At 37.9% G+C, this 19,299-nt stretch overlaps 1 protein-coding gene across 35 annotated transcripts in view; it reads right to left on the reverse strand.

The window, feature by feature from the left end:
• The window catches only part of NEB (nebulin), a 214,835-nt gene that overhangs the window by 75,499 nt on the left and 120,037 nt on the right, over nt 1–19,299 (reverse strand). For 34 of the 35 annotated variants that reach the window (XM_025205209.1, XM_025205245.1, XM_025205222.1 and 31 more), the window contains 18 exons: nt 19,126–19,233; nt 18,268–18,579; nt 16,603–16,806; nt 14,204–14,308; nt 12,697–12,804; nt 11,771–12,082; nt 10,499–10,702; nt 10,187–10,291; nt 8,414–8,521; nt 7,036–7,347; nt 5,252–5,455; nt 4,907–5,011; nt 4,015–4,119; nt 3,615–3,926; nt 2,050–2,154; nt 1,678–1,776; nt 991–1,092; nt 717–824 (listed from right to left, as the gene is read on the reverse strand). In XM_025205209.1, the coding sequence (XP_025060994.1) occupies nt 717–824; nt 991–1,092; nt 1,678–1,776; nt 2,050–2,154; nt 3,615–3,926; nt 4,015–4,119; nt 4,907–5,011; nt 5,252–5,455; nt 7,036–7,347; nt 8,414–8,521; nt 10,187–10,291; nt 10,499–10,702; nt 11,771–12,082; nt 12,697–12,804; nt 14,204–14,308; nt 16,603–16,806; nt 18,268–18,579; nt 19,126–19,233 (3,018 nt within the window). The remainder of the gene's footprint in view (nt 1–716; nt 825–990; nt 1,093–1,677; nt 1,777–2,049; nt 2,155–3,614; nt 3,927–4,014; nt 4,120–4,906; nt 5,012–5,251; nt 5,456–7,035; nt 7,348–8,413; nt 8,522–10,186; nt 10,292–10,498; nt 10,703–11,770; nt 12,083–12,696; nt 12,805–14,203; nt 14,309–16,602; nt 16,807–18,267; nt 18,580–19,125; nt 19,234–19,299) is intronic. The other variant, XM_025205234.1, reaches the window with a different exon arrangement.

Raw genomic sequence — 19,299 nt, forward strand, 5'->3', positions numbered from 1 at the left:
AATGCCCTGTAGAAAAAACTCTTACATATAATTTTTGGGTTACGCAATCCTTCACATCTCTTCCAGGCTTATGATTCTATAATTTCATGCAAATACTATTTTATAAGAAGCTGAAACAAAGAATTTGAAAATCACATCGATAGTTTGTCTAGTGGTATGTTATTTAAAATACCTATTCTGTATCCATTGTTACTTCATTCAACAATGTATATATTCAATAACCATCAAGGAATGGGGTACCAAACTCAGCATGTATTTTATGCAAAAATTCAGCATGTGTATTATGCTGTGTATTTGGTCTTGCAGGTTGTTCAGAAGAAAGACCCTTGCAACAAGACATGTAGCCTTGCTAAAAGTAGCCACCAGAAAATCACTCATGCTACTGCAGCATTCTTATTCTCTTATAGAGATTTTCTGAAGCTGCCATTTAAATTCAAAGGACTATTCCTGGAACAAGGTGAGGGGACTAAAGAGGAGAAAGGGGATCAGAATCTGGCCCTCAAACAATGGAATCCCTATGATTCAAAAAAGGCAGATACTATTTACTGATGGAAGGTAGCATGCATTCAGTCCTAGGGAGGACTGAAACTATTTTGAAGGTTGCCTCCCACACAGGCCTTTGTAATATTAATTGACGAGATTTGCAGAGCCTTCAGTACTGCCAGATCCTAAGCAGTCTCCTTCCCAACATGTTTATAAACAGAGGATGACATTACCTCACTTTGGACAGCATCTGAGTGCTTGGCATGACGGATCTGCACAGTGTCAGGAGGCAGAAGATAACCAGTAGCTTTTAATTTCTCCCAGCTTTCTTTGTATAAGTTCTGTAGGAATTTAAACATAAAACATTTAAACCAGTAACAAGACCCCTCTAATTACCTGCTCCTGTGTATCCGTAACTGCATAAAAGTGTTGTACATTTTCCTATTAAGTTATTAATATGACTACAAACTGTCAAATGATCAAGTGTTTCCATGTGGAAATACATACCTGGTTAAGGATTCTGGCTGCTTCACGAGCCATATCTAGCTGTGGTGTATCTGTCAGAGTATAATTTGACTTGATACTATTCCACTCCTTGTGGTATTTAATCTGGCAAAGAGAGTATATGGAAAGTCATCACATAATGGAAATATAATAGCAAGGCCCAGGTAATATGTAAGAAACAATTTATAAAGAAAATAAAATGATCGTACTCGCCTGTTGTCCTCCAGTGAGAGACAAAATAATAAAAGGAGCCATTTGAGATCATGAATAAAGGATAGGTCATGTCATGGCATGCTGGCTGATGCCAGCTTTTCCAAATGTCAGAGAAATTACAGGCCAGCTATGTATTTTTTCAGCCCTAAAATGCCAGGTTTGTGCTCTGGCTGTCCTACCAGCAGATATAAAAAAAAAAAGAACTAAATGCCAGGTGAGTCTGATAGGGAGAGGACAAGAAAGGAACAAACAAGGGGCTCTATGGCAAAGTGATGAATAGGAGGCAGCTACTTTCAGCATAAATCAAGGGAATTAACTCATTAACGCTCATGCCCCACTCATCTCAGTTTCACACATTCATAGAATCTGCAGAGGAAGTCAGAATATCCTTTGCATAACTCTACTTTCCCCTTTTTAAAGGTAAAGTCCTGCTAAGCTGCAGACACACTTAATTTGAGGATATAAGAGTATGCTTACATCACTCAGAATTTCACCACCCTGTTTTGCTGTCACATAATCAACTCTGTCAGCCACTGGAGTAAACTGGAGAGTTTCAACTTTTGTACGGTACTTTTTCTGCAGAAGGGAAAAGAAAGATAAATTGTAATCAGATTGTTTTGTAGCCCCTTACATACAAATATTGCAGTTCTGTATGGACAGACAAAAAAGAAAAGGACTACACAGAAGACAAATTATTTACAAGCTGATGTAAACAAATTAATATTATGGAAAGATCCAGTTTTTATTGTAAATGTTATTAAAAACAAAATGTTGATGAATTCACAATTTACAAATACTTCAGTTATAAATATACTCAAGAATATTTATCACAATACTGAATTACATTACCTCACTAAAGATGTCTGCAGCATGTTTGACGTGGTTAATTCCAACAGAGTCATTTGGCATCCACCCAATCCCACGAAGCCATTCTAAATCTGATTTGTAAACAGCCTGTGAAAAGAAAATAGAATGTCCTTAGCTGAAGATCTCCATCCAGCCTGGTAAATTTAATAAATTATGGATTTTAATCTGCTTTCCTTCAAGTGCCTTTGATTTCATGGACAGCAGCACTGACCTCAATATCCTCACAGTCTAAGTTCACCACCTTTAAACTTGACAGTATGTATAGCAAGTAATTATGTTTCATCAGGTTTCATAATCTACTTCATAAATTATGTATATGTAGTATGCTCTAGTCGTATTTCTTTATCATTCAAGGCAGAACAAGTCTAAACTAAATACTGATGATTTGTCTTCTAAATATATTTTTATTATAAAAATCTTAATGGGTATGAGATCAATGTTATTTCTATTATTAAACTGCTTTAGAAGTCTAAGAATAAATGTAGCTTTCCTAGTATATAATATCTATGCTACAAAATAACCAATACACAAGATTATCTATTTTTCCCATAATTCATCTATTCTATTTTATTACAATCTGAGGTTGAATGTAGAGATTATGGAATTTTCAATGCAACTGTTGCATTTCTCAAATACTAAACATCTTTGCCTTCATGCAACAGAAGACCATCTATGCAATTATTGTGAGTGCTTCTAATAACCTACTTGTTATAATCTTATTGCTTATTATCTTCAGTTTTAAATTAATTTGTTTCTATTTACAGAATTATAATATAAATGGTCTAGAGATTATGCTATTACTACATTTTCTTCCACAGAACTTGTAATGTCTTCCAACATGCCTTTGACCTAAGGATTGTCCTGTGTATTGTGTTTGTTGAACACAATATCTTTCAGAATTTTTTTGATAAAGAATCATGTATAAATAGACCATTATGAGTAATGATAATTGCTGAAACCAGGGCTGTCCAACATCTACGGAGCATCACTGCTCTGCTACCGCACAGAGTGCCTGGGTGTACCCCCTGCTGCTGTCCGTGCGCCCTGCCAACTGCACTGTATTCCCCCCAACATCACATGCTGCTCCCTCCCCTCACTGCACTGTGCACCCCCCACTACTGCTCTCTGCACCTTTCCCTGCTACACTTCCGTCTACACACCCTAACTCACCCTTAGGTCCTCATCTGCAAGTTCCAGGCTTCAGGCTTCCCCAGCACTGCTGGCTGTGCTGTGATGCAGTGCCCTGCCCCCTAGAGCAGGGGTAGGAAGGAGAAGCCAGAGAGAGGAAAAGCCTGGAATCTCCAGGCCAGGCACAGCCAGTGCAATGGGGGGGAACAGCAGCTAGGTAGGAGCTTGGGAGCAACAATTTAACCCGTCAGGGGACACAGGTATAAACTAAACATCTGTTAATAAAATTCTCAATCCAATTCCCTTTGAATTCCACAGCAAGACTCCCATTGACTTAAATTAGATATGGAGGAGACTTATAAAGAAAAGGCAACATTATAGATTCATAGATGATGAACCATAAACAATTGTTAGCTTACATCACTCTGAAGTTCATAGGCTTTCTTAGCCTGTATGACATCATTCTGATCTGGCAGACAAATCCACTGATGCAAATAACGACGGTAATCAACATCGCTGACCAAAGTCTGACATTTCTTGGCCGCCATAATGGACAGCATATCCACTGGCACACTGTACTGTGATTTACTCTTCTCAAAGTATTTCTTGTATTCAAGTTCACTCTGAATCTTGCCTGCCTTCAGGGCCCAGAGCATTTTGTTATCTTCTCTTGCATTCCGAACTCCGACATAGTGTCCTTTCTGCTGTTCATGATCTAGCTTGTACTTATACTGGATGAGAAGAGAGCCCAAATGTAAATATTTCTGACATTCCAGAAAAGCATGTAAAAAGTCAGAAATGGTTTATTTTCTTACTTACATCACTAGCAATTTCTCTGGAGGCTTTAGCTGACTTGATTGGGATGGCATCAGCTCTCAAATCATAGGTCATTTTCACTTCATCCCAAGCTTCCTTATAAAGTTTCTGTCAAGTTAAAAAAAAATTACATCATTTTTTACTACTTTAACATTTGCACCAAATGATGATGCAATCAATCACTTTTCATTTGAAAAATTAAAAGCAGACTTGAAGAAGAATGGCCTGTATTCCAAAGCTTGTCTAAACTATCTCAACCATGCAGCTGGTCCAAAAAGAGATATCAACCACAAAAATCCTTGCTTCTCATATATTTTCTGGACCATCTCACCTAAAACATCATCCCAACACTACCACATGTACTGGTTTTTACATTTTAAATTTTTTCACCATTGGTTTGCTTTTATCTGAATTTTTCATGCTGTAGTGTACAACTCTGAAATAAATCAAGCCTCTCTCTCCACTTCAAATATTATGCAGTGTAGGCCTGTCAAACATTTTTATCATGCATAGCAAAAGGCACACCAAACTACATTGCTCAAAAGTGCATTTTTATTTATTCCTACTATATTATTCAGCCTGTTGCTTTATAACCTAATTATTTCCTAATTAGGTTATACTGTTATTAGATTTACTCTAACACTGTAAATTGTTATTTTCTCACAAAAAATTATTTAATATTATAAATTATTTATATACTATAAACTGATGCCTATGGTAAAAGGATGTTCAAAGCACTACACAAAAACTGATCTTATTCTCATTTTTCTTTTTTATAAAGTGTGATTAACAGCAGAACAAAACCATGTATTTTGAAAATACTCCCTAGACTCTGAAAATCTAGAGGAAGCAGATAATATTTTATAGAAACTTAAGAAATCACAAATATACTTACACTGCTAACGTTCATAGCATTAGTTTTAGCTAGGTTGATTTCAGGTGTGTCTGGCATCACATGGATCATGGTTTTGTCCTTCTCCCATGCTTCTTTGTATCTGGACTGTTAAAATAAAAAAAACTGTGTGATTTTTAGTATAAAGTTGACAATCCTCTTGCATATTTACAGGCAATGGTGGCTCAAAACTCTCTGCAGAATTATTAACTCTAAAAATAAAAACTTTTGCAACAGGTCTTATATTAATTTAAAATACAGGTCATTAGTTTTACATTTTGAGCAGCAAGAGTTTCTTTTGCTCACTGCCCTGAAATCATTTACTAGTATAGGAATGAGGTAACATACAAGACTGATTTGTTCGGCATTAGTTTTCGCGAGGACAACGTCTGGCGTGTCAACAATGTGGGTGTACGGCAAGGTCTCTATATGGGTGCGGTACATATTGTCACTCAGGATTTCCTGGGCATTCTTTACTCTCTTCACTTCTGGAGAGTCATTTGGCAACCAGCCAATGCCACGGATCCATTCCAGGTCTGATTTATAAATGGCCTGTGTCAAAACCAGAGAAGAAAACGGTCATTTTTATAAGCCATCCCTTCATTATTTTAAATCATGCTAAGGAAACACTAAAATGCACTGGAGCTGGGAGCTGACCCCTTTATACACTACTGACTTTGCAGTGTAATGAATGAATTGCAATGCATAGAGAACAGTTTAAGTAGCTCATGTCCCAGGATTATACTGTATGATTGATGAGCTTAAGTAAAGGGAAATGGATACAGTGCATGGCCCTAAAGATAATCAAATAGAAAAATTCTGAAAGAGTCCTTCCTCCAAAATGTATTTACTTTTGTTGCCACAACCACCATGACAGTTATGAGCACAACACATAAACTAAATGCCTGCCCTTCACCATTATGTTTGATAAAGAGTAAATTAATAATATTTAGGTGATGGGGCTCAGAGCCAGCGCAATCTTACAAGTGATTCAGGAATGGGTAGAAGTAGACCAGACAGGAGTTGCACTGATTTAACATTTAAAATTTCCTTAAGGTATGGCTTTCCCTGGTGCAGCTGCCCTCATGGATACTGGGGGCTTAAATTCACCGTTTTGGCCCCTAAAGACAACTTGCCCTATTACTCCCCGCTTTAATCACTTAATGTAAGTGATTAAATTACTTGTTGCTTGTTGCATAAAAGGGCCAGGATTGCAATCCTTGACTCTTAGGGCTGAATATACTTATTCAAATCATCTGGCCTCCAGCCTTTCCCCTCCCTGGTGCTATGTTGGAGTCCAGCTAAAGCTGGGCAGGGTGTACGCTTGTATGCTTCCCTGCACTCAGGTGGTGCAGTACAATTCAGGCAGAGAACAAGCCAGGAGCAGAACACACTTGTAAAGTGCTTCAGGGCTGGGCTTTTCCAACCCCAAGCATTCAGGGGGTGTATCCTGCTCCCTGCTTGGCTGTGACTGATACATTCTCTCCCTCCCCCTGTGGGAAGGGGAGATGGAAGCAGCAAAAGCACATTGGCTACCTATACAGAAGTTCTGTCTTCTGAGAAATACTCTCCCAGGAGCCACTTCATGCAGGCTCTTCCCGAGCTATTTTTCTCCCAAAGTGGCCACTTTTACTCTGGGAGAAAAAATATAAACTTCTGTATACAAGTGGTTTCTCCAGAGTGAGCAGGGACTCTCCCTGGAGAAACAACATCTGTCCTAGCCCTTAGTCTCTTGACATCAGCCACCAGAACCAGTTCCCTGTCCTCTTACACACATTCTTCATGGATACTCTCGAAGTAGAAATACTGAAACTGGACTGGTAACATAGACTACATCAGTAATGTGACCTCTCTTTGATGAAGAGTTTACTGATATATTTAACCTGCTTGGCTACAAAAGAAATTTCTCTAGGGAGATATACAAACCCTCAACAGTCTTCAGATCATTTTCTTCCAGATAAGTATACTAGTTAAGTTAATGTATAATACCTATGCACAGCTAGAAGCCACAGTTAAAGAAAAATACTAACAACAATGAAAGAGAGAGAAAAAGGAAAAAAGTCTTGGGATGGGAAAATCCATCATGCCTCTAATGCCTCATGTATCATACTTAGGGTCCCCTATGTACTTACATCACTTTGGAGGTCATAGGCCTTCCTGGCCTGGATCACATCATTCTGGTCTGGCAGACACGTCCACTGGTGCAAGTGCTGGCGGTAGTCAACTTCAGTCACATATGACTGGCATTCCTTTGCTGCCAGGACAGGTACAGCATCAACTGGTATAGTGATTTTGGCCTTTGAATTATGATAAGCTTTCTTGTATTCTCGGTCATTCTGCATCTTCATGACATGTGCAGCCCATGACAGTTTGGGATCTTCCTTTACAGTTCGGCATCCAATATAGTGGCCTTTCTGTTTCTCATGTGTTTCCTTGTACTTGTACTAGTAAGCATAAATAGAAAATATTAGCAGGAAAAATCATAAATTGGAAAACTACATTTTCTAAGGAGACTACTGTTTTGAATGTTCAATTTGTGACTTCTTAATAGCTTTTTAAAGCATTGTTGAAATTCAGGTTCATTTAAAAGCTTATCCTGATGGGTAACTACCCAACAACTGACTTTTAAAAATATGACCCATGTTTTTCTTCATGGCTGTAAAGCTATTTTAAACGCTCAGCAATTGATTTGTAAGCATTTGTTACATTCTAGGTTTTTTCAGGAAACTTGAAAGCTGTACCACACATCTGAATTATTTTTCATTAGCAACAGACATAGGCTGTGTACACACATTCAAATAATCTGAGAGAATTCTCCCAGGCTTGTTTTCCTGATAAAGTAACTTACCCAGAGCCATGTGTACAGATATTTGAATGCTGTGATCCCTAAAGAATGGAGCACTTGCAGTGCTGACATTATGCAGGCAAGGGGGTGCATCTCAGCATGTTTTGCAGGCTTCTTTAATCTGCCTGGCAACAGCTCTGACTGGCTGACCCAGGCTGCCCATGGTCAGTCTGTGTTCTCCTGAGTTTCTCCTAGGAGTGATTTAACCCTGGCTGTTCTCAGGTTATTTTCCTCCTGGAGTGGCCATTTTTACCATGGGAGAAAAACCTGAACATCTGTACACTTGTGGTTTCTTCTGGTAGAGCAGTGACTCTCCCAGGAGAAACTGAATGTAAAAGGCCATAGTCTATTTCAATTACTGCAATTTTTTGGTGAATATAATTTCACAACATGCAGCATACAAAAGCTCTTTAAACCTCCAGTGATATGACAAATGCAAATAAACTATTCAGTTCACCTTCACTATTTTACCCATAGCAAATTAAGCCATAGATAAAAAGAGGTGGTCAGGATTTAAAATAGCAAAATGCTGTTCATAGTTGAACAAATATCAGTTTGTGAGTGGAGTTTAACTAACCATACTGTCTTCTCCCATGATTGATACAGGGATGAAAAGACATGGCCTCTTACAAAAAAAAAAGATATTAAAACAACAGAAATTGTACCTCACTAGCAATGTCTCTGGAAACCTTGGCATGTTTGATTGAAATGGCATCGGCTCTTACGTCATAACCTTTTGCCTTGACATCTTCCCAGGCTTGCTGATAATGTTTCTGTAATAAAAAATAATGTTCCATTTAAAATCTGGTCAAAATAGCTCATTTCGCTCTCAAAAAAAAAACTTCCCAAGATTTAGAGCACATCTGTTTTTCGCTTACACTTCAAAATTTTTAGGTTACAGATATGATTCTTGAAACAACTATACAACCCCAAACTATCCCTCATTACATGTTGCAATGCTTAATATATAGGCTGAAGTTCTAAAAGTTGATCTATGGACTCTCGTGTCCACGTGCAGCTCCACTGATTTCAGTGAGACTCTACATGGGCATCAGGACTGGGGTCATTAGTCCACTCTGGTGATAACAGGGGCCTGGATCAAAGCCTGTTTTGATGCAATGGAAAGATTCTTATATCTTGCAATGGTCTGTCAGTTGTGCCTTACATTAACTACTCAAAAAAGATGAGGCTGAAACAAGCAAGAAAACTCCTAGCTAGTTAACTGATGTAAGAAAGTTTTAAGTGCTTTCTCATTCAAGTATAGCTAATTTCTATGGGCCATCAAGCTGAACAAGGCCACTGATCTTTGTTTCATGGAAGCCTGGCCTACATTATCTGTTCAAAGCAACTGAAGATTGTCACTGAGAGAGGTGGGTGAAAATTGGTAATGAAACGTCATTGCAAAAGAAACTGGAATATATCATTTTGAAAATGATAAAATATCAAAAATAAAATATTTTGATTTTTTTGTAATTTATTTTTTCAGAACAAGAATTAGTTAAAGCCGATAAAGATTTGTGAACAATTTTTGTATTACTGAATTTAAATTTTTCATCAAAAGAGAGTTTTGTGCACATTTTTTTCTCCAACTCCAGTCACAGAGTTTAGGCAAGCCCATGACAATCTAGTTATTATATTAAACAAAGGATGGATATGCAACAAGGTACATGCTTTAGAAAACTGGCCAAAATTACTGCTAGCATAAATGGATGCAATTCCAATGATTTAAAAATCACAGAACAAAATGGATATTTTTGGAGGGTGATATATCACTTATTGTACTCCCCCCCCCCCCCCCAAACACACAAATATCCTTGTCTCTGGTACATTTTCGGGACCATTACAGCCGCAACCTCACTCCAGCAATACCAGAAAGTGGAATGTCACTTACCCCTGACCAGTGAATCTGGCCTACTGTGTTTACTGACAGTTGTGCTCATTAATTGTGTATTACACTTAACGTAATCTTAATATTTCACCTGTATTTTAATTATGAAAAATAATCAACATAGAATTAGCAAATTAGCTGTAACAGGATCAGAGAATTCTAGAATCTAACATATTTCAGTTAGTTAAACAGGTTAAGTTTAATAAGACCATGGGTGCCTATACACATGCAGCGAGGCTGCTCCAATGCATTGTAATTACAGTGCATTGGAGCAGGCTTGATTAATTGAGTCTGCTGGAGCATGATAATTGCGCACTCCAGCAGACTCCAGTGTTATGTATATCAGTGTCCACACTGAAAAATGATGGTGGGGGCACTTTAACAAAAGCTTGTTCAATGAACTTTAGTTAAAGTGCCCCTGCCACCATTTTTCAGAGTGGGGACACTGATACACGTGATGTTCTGGATGCTCTTGGATCTGCTCTAGTTAAAGCGCCCCTCCCCCAAGCACATGTATAAACGTCCTATGCTTATTACTTGGAGATCTTACATTACTAATATTTGCAGCATTGACTTTGGACTGCAGCATCTGAGGTGTATCAGCAGGTACGGTGATATGTATCTTATCTTTGTCCCAGGCTTCACGATAGAGAGGCTAATGACAAAGAAAACACAATGTTATTCTATGATAGCATTATTTTTTTTTAAGGCTATGATATTGTGTCATTTTCCAATTCATTGTTCTAATGATAGAAACTGTACTGTTTCTGTTCTCATCTTATGCATTTTAACACAATTACAGATGTTACAAAAATATCAGTGGGCATACAGAAAACTTATGAAAACATCAAATCCAGCTTACTTCACTGATCTGAACGGCATTGATCTTAGCCAGAAGAACTGGTGGTGTGTCAACAATGGCGGTAAATTTTAATTCATCCGGCCGTTTACGATACAGTCTATCATTCAGGAGTTCCTGAGCTCTCTTCGCTTTAAGCACGTCCACTGAACCTTCCGTTAACCAGCCGACACCACGCAACCATTCCAGGTCTGACTTGTACGCATTCTATAAGCAAAGAAATTATAGTATTAATTATATAAGCCGAGTCTCAGCAGATAGCAAAGGTATTCATAGATGCACTATTGCAAAGAACAGTCCAGGAAGGGAGCCATGTCTTATTATTACAATTTCCTTCCTGCTTCCCTCTTACTTCAGGGAAAAAGTAACCTGTTACCAGAACAGATGGACAGATACTACACCAGTGCACTGTGGAGGATAGAATTAAGGCTCTCATAACAGAAGTAAGTCCATTTTGACTCTTAACCTGGGGATCTGGAGAAAAAAGTAATGGCTCTACAATAGCTGCCTCTCCTCATCCCCACCTACCATTGCAACTTGTGAAGCATATAGTTCTCATATAGAAATATGGGAGGTCAGATTAATCACATTCTTGCCCATAATGAATGATCTGTGCTTGGAACATACATTCAAGAACAGGCTAACAAGAGTAATGAATTTGCATTCACCATTTTCATTCAAAATCAAACAAATCATTTCACCAGATGCTGTGACTGCTTCACAACATTGCAAAAAGACAGCTTAACTCTTGAATCCACAATGCAATGTTCTATGATATTCTATGTAACATCTTTTAAAGGCACCTTGCCCCATGTGTCATATTCTGGTTTGCAAAAGCAAAAAAGCATCTAAAATAAAGTGTTATATCTTGTAGCTCCACCGTGGTGGGGAGTTTAGACTGGCCCGAGAGAGAGAGCACAAGCCAGCTAATGTGACTGGTAACTTTACTGTTCTGAATGGGGACCCAAAACTGAAAGTAAACATGGTGTTGCAGAAGGCATACAAAGCTACAGAATTAAAAAAAACCCAAAAGCAATACCACATATAATGGCTACTGAACAATACACCATATTAAAAAGTGGTAGAAATTTCTCAGATTGCAGGTAAGTGACAAACATGTTTTAATATACAAGTTAAAATGTATTTCTAGACTAAATATACCTGATATATCATTCTAGCTGGGATTTAGGTTAAGATCCAACCTAAATTCAGGTAATCAATATATCTATATATACAAAATATAGAAACCATTAGTTACTATTCTGCTGTACTCACATCACTCTGTAACTCATAGGCCTTCTTAGCTTGGATCACATCATTCTGGTCTGGTAGGCAAGTCCACTGATGCAGAATATGGCGATAATCCACATCACTGACCAAACCCTGACAATGCTTGGCCAAGACGATGCTTAGCATATCCACTGGACTATTGAACTTCGTCTTCCATTTCTCAAAATGTTTCTTGTACTCCCTATCACTCTGGATTTTGGCTGCATGAATTGACCACACCAACTTCGGATCGTCTTGAAGGCTCTGGACTCCCACATAGTGTCCTAACTGCTGACGGTAACCTGCTTTGTATTTATACTAACAACATATTTTAAAAGAAATAATAAAAAACAAAAATAAAAGCCAATTAGCATTTCTATCAAAGAAACCTAATCATGTACAAATGCTTCTCCTACCACATTTAAAGTGCCTGTTTTATTTCAGCTAACATTTAAGGGAAGTGAAAGGAAAAGTTTTTCCTTACAAGGCATTAAATTTGTATACAAAAGTTTGTTCTAAATTCCACTAAAGTCAATGTGAACCTTTCAGCTGACTCCAGCAGACTGCGGTCAAGTTCTGATGGCATTTTATAGAAAAATATATATATGAAAAATATTGTTGCAAATATTTTTCTGAAAAGCACTAAAAGCTTCAGATAAATTCAGAACTTTATTTGACCCTTTGCAAAACAAAACAGAAATATTTAGTTGCTCAAATATTTACAAAATAATTCAACCACTCCAACTGTTTAGGTAAATTACATTGATATACATCAGACAGCAAAACCTAGAGTAAAACCACTATAATTTGATATTTTAGAAGCATTATGGAAATTAACTAAATCATATAATTTTGGTCATTGATCTAAATACATTTGACTGTTTAATAAGAAGGATGTTACTAACAAAAAGAAAGTAAAAGCAGAATTGTACCTCACTAGCAATATCTCTAGAAGCCTTGGCACGTTTGATGTCAATAGCATCAACTCTTAAATCATAGCCTTTTTTCTTGGCTTCTTCCCAGCCTAGTTGATAGTGTTTCTGTGAATGAAATGAGCATGTCAACTTACTTGTAGACAATAAGGTAAATATCTTCAATAGACATTAATCAATTAAATAACATTAGCTCAATTTCCTCATAATGGATTGGAACAAGTATCATAACCAGTATATTTGAAAATGATAAATCCCCATTAAAATCTGGGTTGTTCCTCTATTAACAAAATAATAATAATAACAACTAGCACTTTCCAGCTATAGATATCAAAACACTACAATAAAAGTTAGTATTCTATCCTGTTTTTATGTATGGGAAAACTGAAACTTAAAAAAGGTTAAGTACAGTTCACAGGGTCATTCAGCAGACCAGTGGCAGAGTTTGGAATAACTTATAATTTTTCAGAGAGTATTTCTTTATCCCAACATTTTAATTTATGATTATTAAATGTTTATTTGCACTAGAATACATTTAAGTATTACCCTAAATGAAAAGAATCTACCCAGAGATTAAATCAGTGAGTACCTATACACATGCCCTGGGGGGCAGGGAACACATTTTAATTAGAGCAGCTCTCAGGACCCTTCAGCTCTGGAACTCCCACCCTTTGAGGCCAGCCAAAGCCGAAGCCCAGACATCTTCCAAAAGTGCTGCAAGACCTGGCTGTTTGAGCAGGTGTTTAGCATCCCAGGCTAAGCTGGGATACTGTTGACAGGGTGAGGGGAGTGAGGAGGAGTGTTGCTATATCAGTCATATTAAAATTCTATGGTAGGGGTGGACAATTATTTTGGTTGGAAGGCCACTTAACAAGAGTACCGCACACATGGAATTAATGGTGAAAATATCATTCAAACAAATTATAGATCAAAAAGCAAATCATATGCTAAAAATCAAACATCTATGATGAAATATTTGTATTTTATTTTATTAATCGTTTTTGTCCCGATTTGTTTTTTGGAGTAGTGTACATAGGGGCTGCTTCCACTCAGTGCCTTCCACAGTGCCAGCAGAGGCTGGAGCTGCTGCCTGCCTGTGGACTGGATAGAATCAATTGCTGGGCTGGCTACAGCCTGTGGGCCATATTTTGCCCAGCCCTGCTCTATGGGCTTTTATAAGTTGTTTTGTTTCTCTGGTTTTGTTCCCTTGTTTGTTTGTTTGATAAGTTAGTATGTTATTTTCTGTAAGCCACTCTGAGCTTCTTTGGGAAGGGCAGCATATAAATGGAATAAATAAATAAACAATGCATTCTGAAATGTAACTGTTTAAGTGAGCTATTTATGCTTTATAAAAGAGCAGGTTTTTTAATTTTGCATATTTAGTAGATGATTATAAAAGAATACACATGCCCGTAGAAGAGACCTGAAATTATGCCACTTTAAAGTGTAAAATTTGATATACATTTTTTATGGAAATGTATTTATTTTTCATATTTCAGTATCTTACCTTGCTGACATTAAGAGCATTGACTCGGGACAGTACCATCTCAGGAGTATCAGAAGGAATGGTAATTTGTGTCTTCTCTTTATCCCAAAGCTCCCTATACAAAGGCTAGCAACAAAACAAACACAGAGTTATTTATTAAGTAATACAATATTTTTACCCATCTTATGCTATATATTACTGGTTCAATGTTGGACAATGGTCTTTTTCCTATTGGCTTCAATAGCAACACTCTGATTGGCGTACTGGGAGATGGATTAAGTTACTTTTCTAAAGGCAAATTGTATATATAAAGGCATGTGTTCTTGCATTCTGAATAATCTGTTTGATTAAATCAAAAAATATTCCTGTCTTATTTTTCACATGCATTGCAAAGTAGACCCTTCTACCAGGTACTACTCTGGTAGTAGTACTCTTCCCTTGGTGCCTAAAAGACTACTATAATGATGATAATGGAAAACCTTTTTATGGGAAACCTACCAAAGAGACAGATCAGCACAACTCACCCAAATAAAATATTGCTTGCAGTCCCCCTCAGCACTGACTCTTTTTCAAGTCATAGTGAGCTACTAATATTTAATACACTTCAACATCCTCTTCACTCCCATAGCTGAGCTGCACCTTTCTTTCCCATCTGCAATTATTCCTGTTACTTCACCAGCCTTAAATGTCTGACAAACATCTCCAAATGGGGCTCCAAAGAGTTCACCCAGAATCCCTCTGTTGCTCCCTCTCAGTCTGTTACATATGATTTATGTGGCACTTCCCTCCATGAGGTGGAACCAGACCAGGTTGCCCTGCACTTCATCTGCATTTACATTTTTGAAGGATCCCAGGACTCATGACAAGAACACTCAGGTCCAGACATGAGTAGGAGGCTAATTAGCACATGGATGTTTTGTGGGGGGGCGGGTATCAGGAGTCTGCACACACGCGCACACATACTGAGCCATGATGATCTGTGGGATCACCATGACTTGAAAAGCTGTTGACTCTGGTGGGGCCCAGCCCAATGAACTATGTGGTAAATTGTGAGCCTCTTGGGTTTGGACTTGATGCAGAGTAGAAATACTGTGATCACCCAGAGAGGTACAATGATCTAGCAAGTAGTCCTTCCAGGGCCTCCCTAGCTTGTTTCTGTGCCCTTAGGGGAAACACCATGTATCTGGATCCAAGAAGCCATTTCCTTAAGTGCTTCAAGGAATAACTGTTTTTCTGGTGTGGTTTAGTACCCACTGAGGTGTTGGGGCTTAAAACACACTTCATGGAAATGGGGGGCTCTTCCCTAGCTTGGTCCTTCAGTCATATGGCTAAGTTTCAGACAAAATTTAGGGGCATCCAAACCCCAAGCATCCAGGCTAGGGCCTGCACGTAGGATGCCTGCCAAAAAACTTTGGAAATATCTGAAGCCCCTGGTGGGGGTGGAGGATGTTTGCCGGTTGTAGGGCCACTTATAGTCCTGGACTGATTCATGGATTTGGACTTGATTTGGCTGATTTGGTTTGGAACATGAAAAATTTCTTTAAAAAATAGTTTATGCTACAAATAAGTAGGTACAAATTGCTGCTTAAAAGTATGTTTATAGAATACCTGTGCTAAAACTTTCAGCAGCTTCAAGAAAGGTAAAATGCACAAATTCTGGATGAACTTACTCTATGGGTAACTGCAGTAATTTGTTAATATGGAAATACTACAGGCATGTTTATTTTGAAGTTAGCATTTACAAATTTGCCCCTCACTTAACTGAGGGAGAACAGTGTCTGACAGTAAGGGAAGGAGAGAGGCTGCAGGGGGAAGAAGTTGGTGGGACGGAGAGCAAGAGGCCTATCTGATCCCCGCTCCCCGCCCCACCCTCCCAGATGTATTTTCCCAGCAGCAACAGTGGGAAGGGACAAATTCAAGGCAATCCTCAACTATTTATAAATTTCCCATATATAGAGTCTAATTATTGGGGTAGTTTCTTATGTTCAGGATCATCTTATATTTGAGTAAACATGGTATATACATATGTGCATGTCTAACATACATATTAGATGTAATTAGGACATTTAAAAATGCAAAGCCTGGTTCATCTGATAGAAATACCAAATCTCAGATCTTTCCTTGTAACGATATGAATTATATCTATATTAATGGAAAGACTCCTACTGAAAAACTGTCAGTGACAGCTGGATGTGATCCTATAATACAAAAGGTGATGTCTAGCTGTGCAAATGGTAAATTATTTTAGTATAAACACTGAAAGTAAATATATTGTACTAATTTGTGTCCCTTTTCAGGGTGGAAGTTTTCCTAGGACCCTGTTTATTTCTTGTTTAAAATGTTTCTGGAGAGCCCCTCATTCTGAAAAACTAAAATGGCAGGATTGGGAGCCTAAAGCATAAATACAGATAGTTTCTTACAATACTCTGATTCAGAGCATTGGCCTTAGCCAGTACAACTTCTGGTGTGTCCACAATGCTGGTGAATTTCAGTTCATCTGGTCGTTTCCGATACAGTCTTTCATTCAGGAGGTCTTGAGCTTTCTTCACTTTAAGCACTTCCACAGATCCTTCTGGCATCCAGCCAATGCCACGCAGCCATTCCAGATCCGACTTGTACACGTTCTACAAACAAACCAATTACACTATAATTACATAAATGGATTGTACAGGGCCACGCAACAGAGTACAACTGGGAGCCTCATCCCAACCCTTTAAGGCAACCATGCATGAGTTAAAAAAAATGCTGCCATTTCCCACCAGGGACAACAAATGTTCATGCTTTACTCATAGACAAATGTGGGGGTCCCAGAGAGAATGAAATTTGGGGCAGGCCAGATTCCACCATTCTGGAGCTCTCACAACTGAAGAGCATTTGCACAAGAATTCATCAATAAACCACTGCATATGCAACTACCCAATTAACAAGTCAAATTATAAAACACTCACATTAAGCTTGACATTATAAGAGCACTTAAACCTTGATCCCATTTGTTCATCCATGGGGCACAAAAGTAAGCTCAGATCTGATGCATTCTTATGCAAGTGTGAATAAAGGATACAAGTGGGAATAGGCAACATTAAGGATAGTCACAGGCCAAACCAGCACTCCAGAGTTTTGGTGGCATGTACCCTTGATGACAGAGGAGTGCTTGAATTGGCTTAATCCGTATGGCTGGGTGAGGTGATGTAGCTACATTGACAGAAACCCCTTTCTTAGTACATACTATTTCTAATTGTTGTAGCAGCAGTGGTTTATCTTGTAGACAAGCCACTCATCTTTCCACTGAAAAGATATCTCAAGCTTTTTTTGTACCATCTCTCTTATTCTCAGGGTAAGGTGCAGTATAAAAATGGGCCAGAGAATGAGCCTGTCACCAAAGACATGGGCACAGTCGTTAAGATGCTAACGAGGCTTTTAGCTACCTACTCCAGTCCTTGATTTTATTCTTCCTGTTAGGAAGAAACCTGGCAGTGTGTAACTGTGCACTTTCAGGGTTTTCCCAAAGTGCTCTCTCCTGCAGTCATACATAAAGCATTCTGCACTTAGACTGCATTATATCAAGTCTTTTGCATATATATTTATATGCTAGCCTATACATTAAGATCAAAAATCTTTTTTTTTAAGCATAGCATTTAACTCACTATTGTAACTCTCTCAGGAATGTGTGTATCACATCATAATGAAAACCCAGCTGCAACATAAGGTTCATTTCTAGATATGCTGAATAAAATACTACTAGCCTCCTTGTAAACACCTATGCTAACCATTGAAAACTTGTGTTCAGGCCTAACTGCCATTTGTGTCAATGCCTATCTTTACATAATGAGATAAGGATGAGGAGGGTGCAGAAGAGTGCTTACAATTTTACACTTCCTTCCAACTTCTATTCCTGCACATTTCAGTTCCTGAGTTTTACCAATTAATTTCCTGTGGACTACCCATTTGAATAAAGCTTCTGATGAAAGCATCTGAAGGATCAGGGATATAGTGGGCATAACTCACTTCAAAACATTTGAACATATGATTCTCATCTCATCCACATCCATGTATAAAACATATATTCTGCTTTTATTTTTACTCACATCACTCTGTAGATCATAAGCTTTTCTGGCCTGGATCACATCATTCTGGTCTGGCAGACACGTCCATTCATGAAGATAACGCCTATAATCAACATCACTGACCAGTTCCTGGCCTTTCTTGGCCACAACAACTGACATCATGTCCACTGGGCTACTATACTTGGTCTTCCACTTCTCAAAATCTTTCTTGTACTCCCTGTCACTCTGGATCTTTCCAGCATGGAGAGCACACATAATCTTGGGATCATCCTCTATTCTGCGAGCTCCTATATGGTGACCTTTCTGTTTCTCATATGCTGCTTTGTATTTATACTATATAAAAAGACAGAAGGCAAAGTTATGTTTTAAGTGTTCATGCAAAAGTAAATCAGAAGCTAGATACCCAGATGGCGTAATTTAATTAACTTCATTGCAGCTCTACCAGCTGAGGATATGCCTCACCTAGCATGAAGCAAATTTGATATAAAATGTATAAAATGATGTCCAAATGATAAAGGTAATTATGTGACTGAGTAGTAATCAATATTTTATATTGTTTGAGTTTGCAAAGAATCAAAAACTTATTTTAGTGGTAAAAGCTTCCTATCCCTAATAAAAATTTGCTTTCATATCAGTAATACTGCATTACTATGATCTTTTTAGAACACATTTCCGCTTTTGTTTGCTTACTATTAAGCATTCTAATATTATACTCTTTTCCCTAATCAATGTTCAGTATTTCTTCTGGATTTACTTGTCTTTCTCTGGTTCCTATGCTTTGTTTTCTGAAATAATTCAGTTTGCCATTTGATAAAAATGAATGGGGAAAAAAACTTTCATATTCTCTTAAAATTACAAGACTATTAAATAAAGACATACTTCACTAGCAATGTCTCTTGATGCCTTTGCACTTTTGATTGGAATAGCATCAGTTCTCAGATCATAGCCCTTTTTCTTGGTTTCTTCCCAGCCTTGTACGTAGAGTTTCTATAGAGAAAACAGAAAATGTGGATGAAGACATGGTACATAGAGTTTAAATTACTATAGCAGGAA

Source organism: Alligator sinensis, unplaced genomic scaffold, assembly GCF_000455745.1.
Source record: "Alligator sinensis unplaced genomic scaffold, ASM45574v1 scaffold61_2, whole genome shotgun sequence".
Classification (NCBI taxonomy): Eukaryota; Metazoa; Chordata; order Crocodylia; family Alligatoridae; genus Alligator; species Alligator sinensis.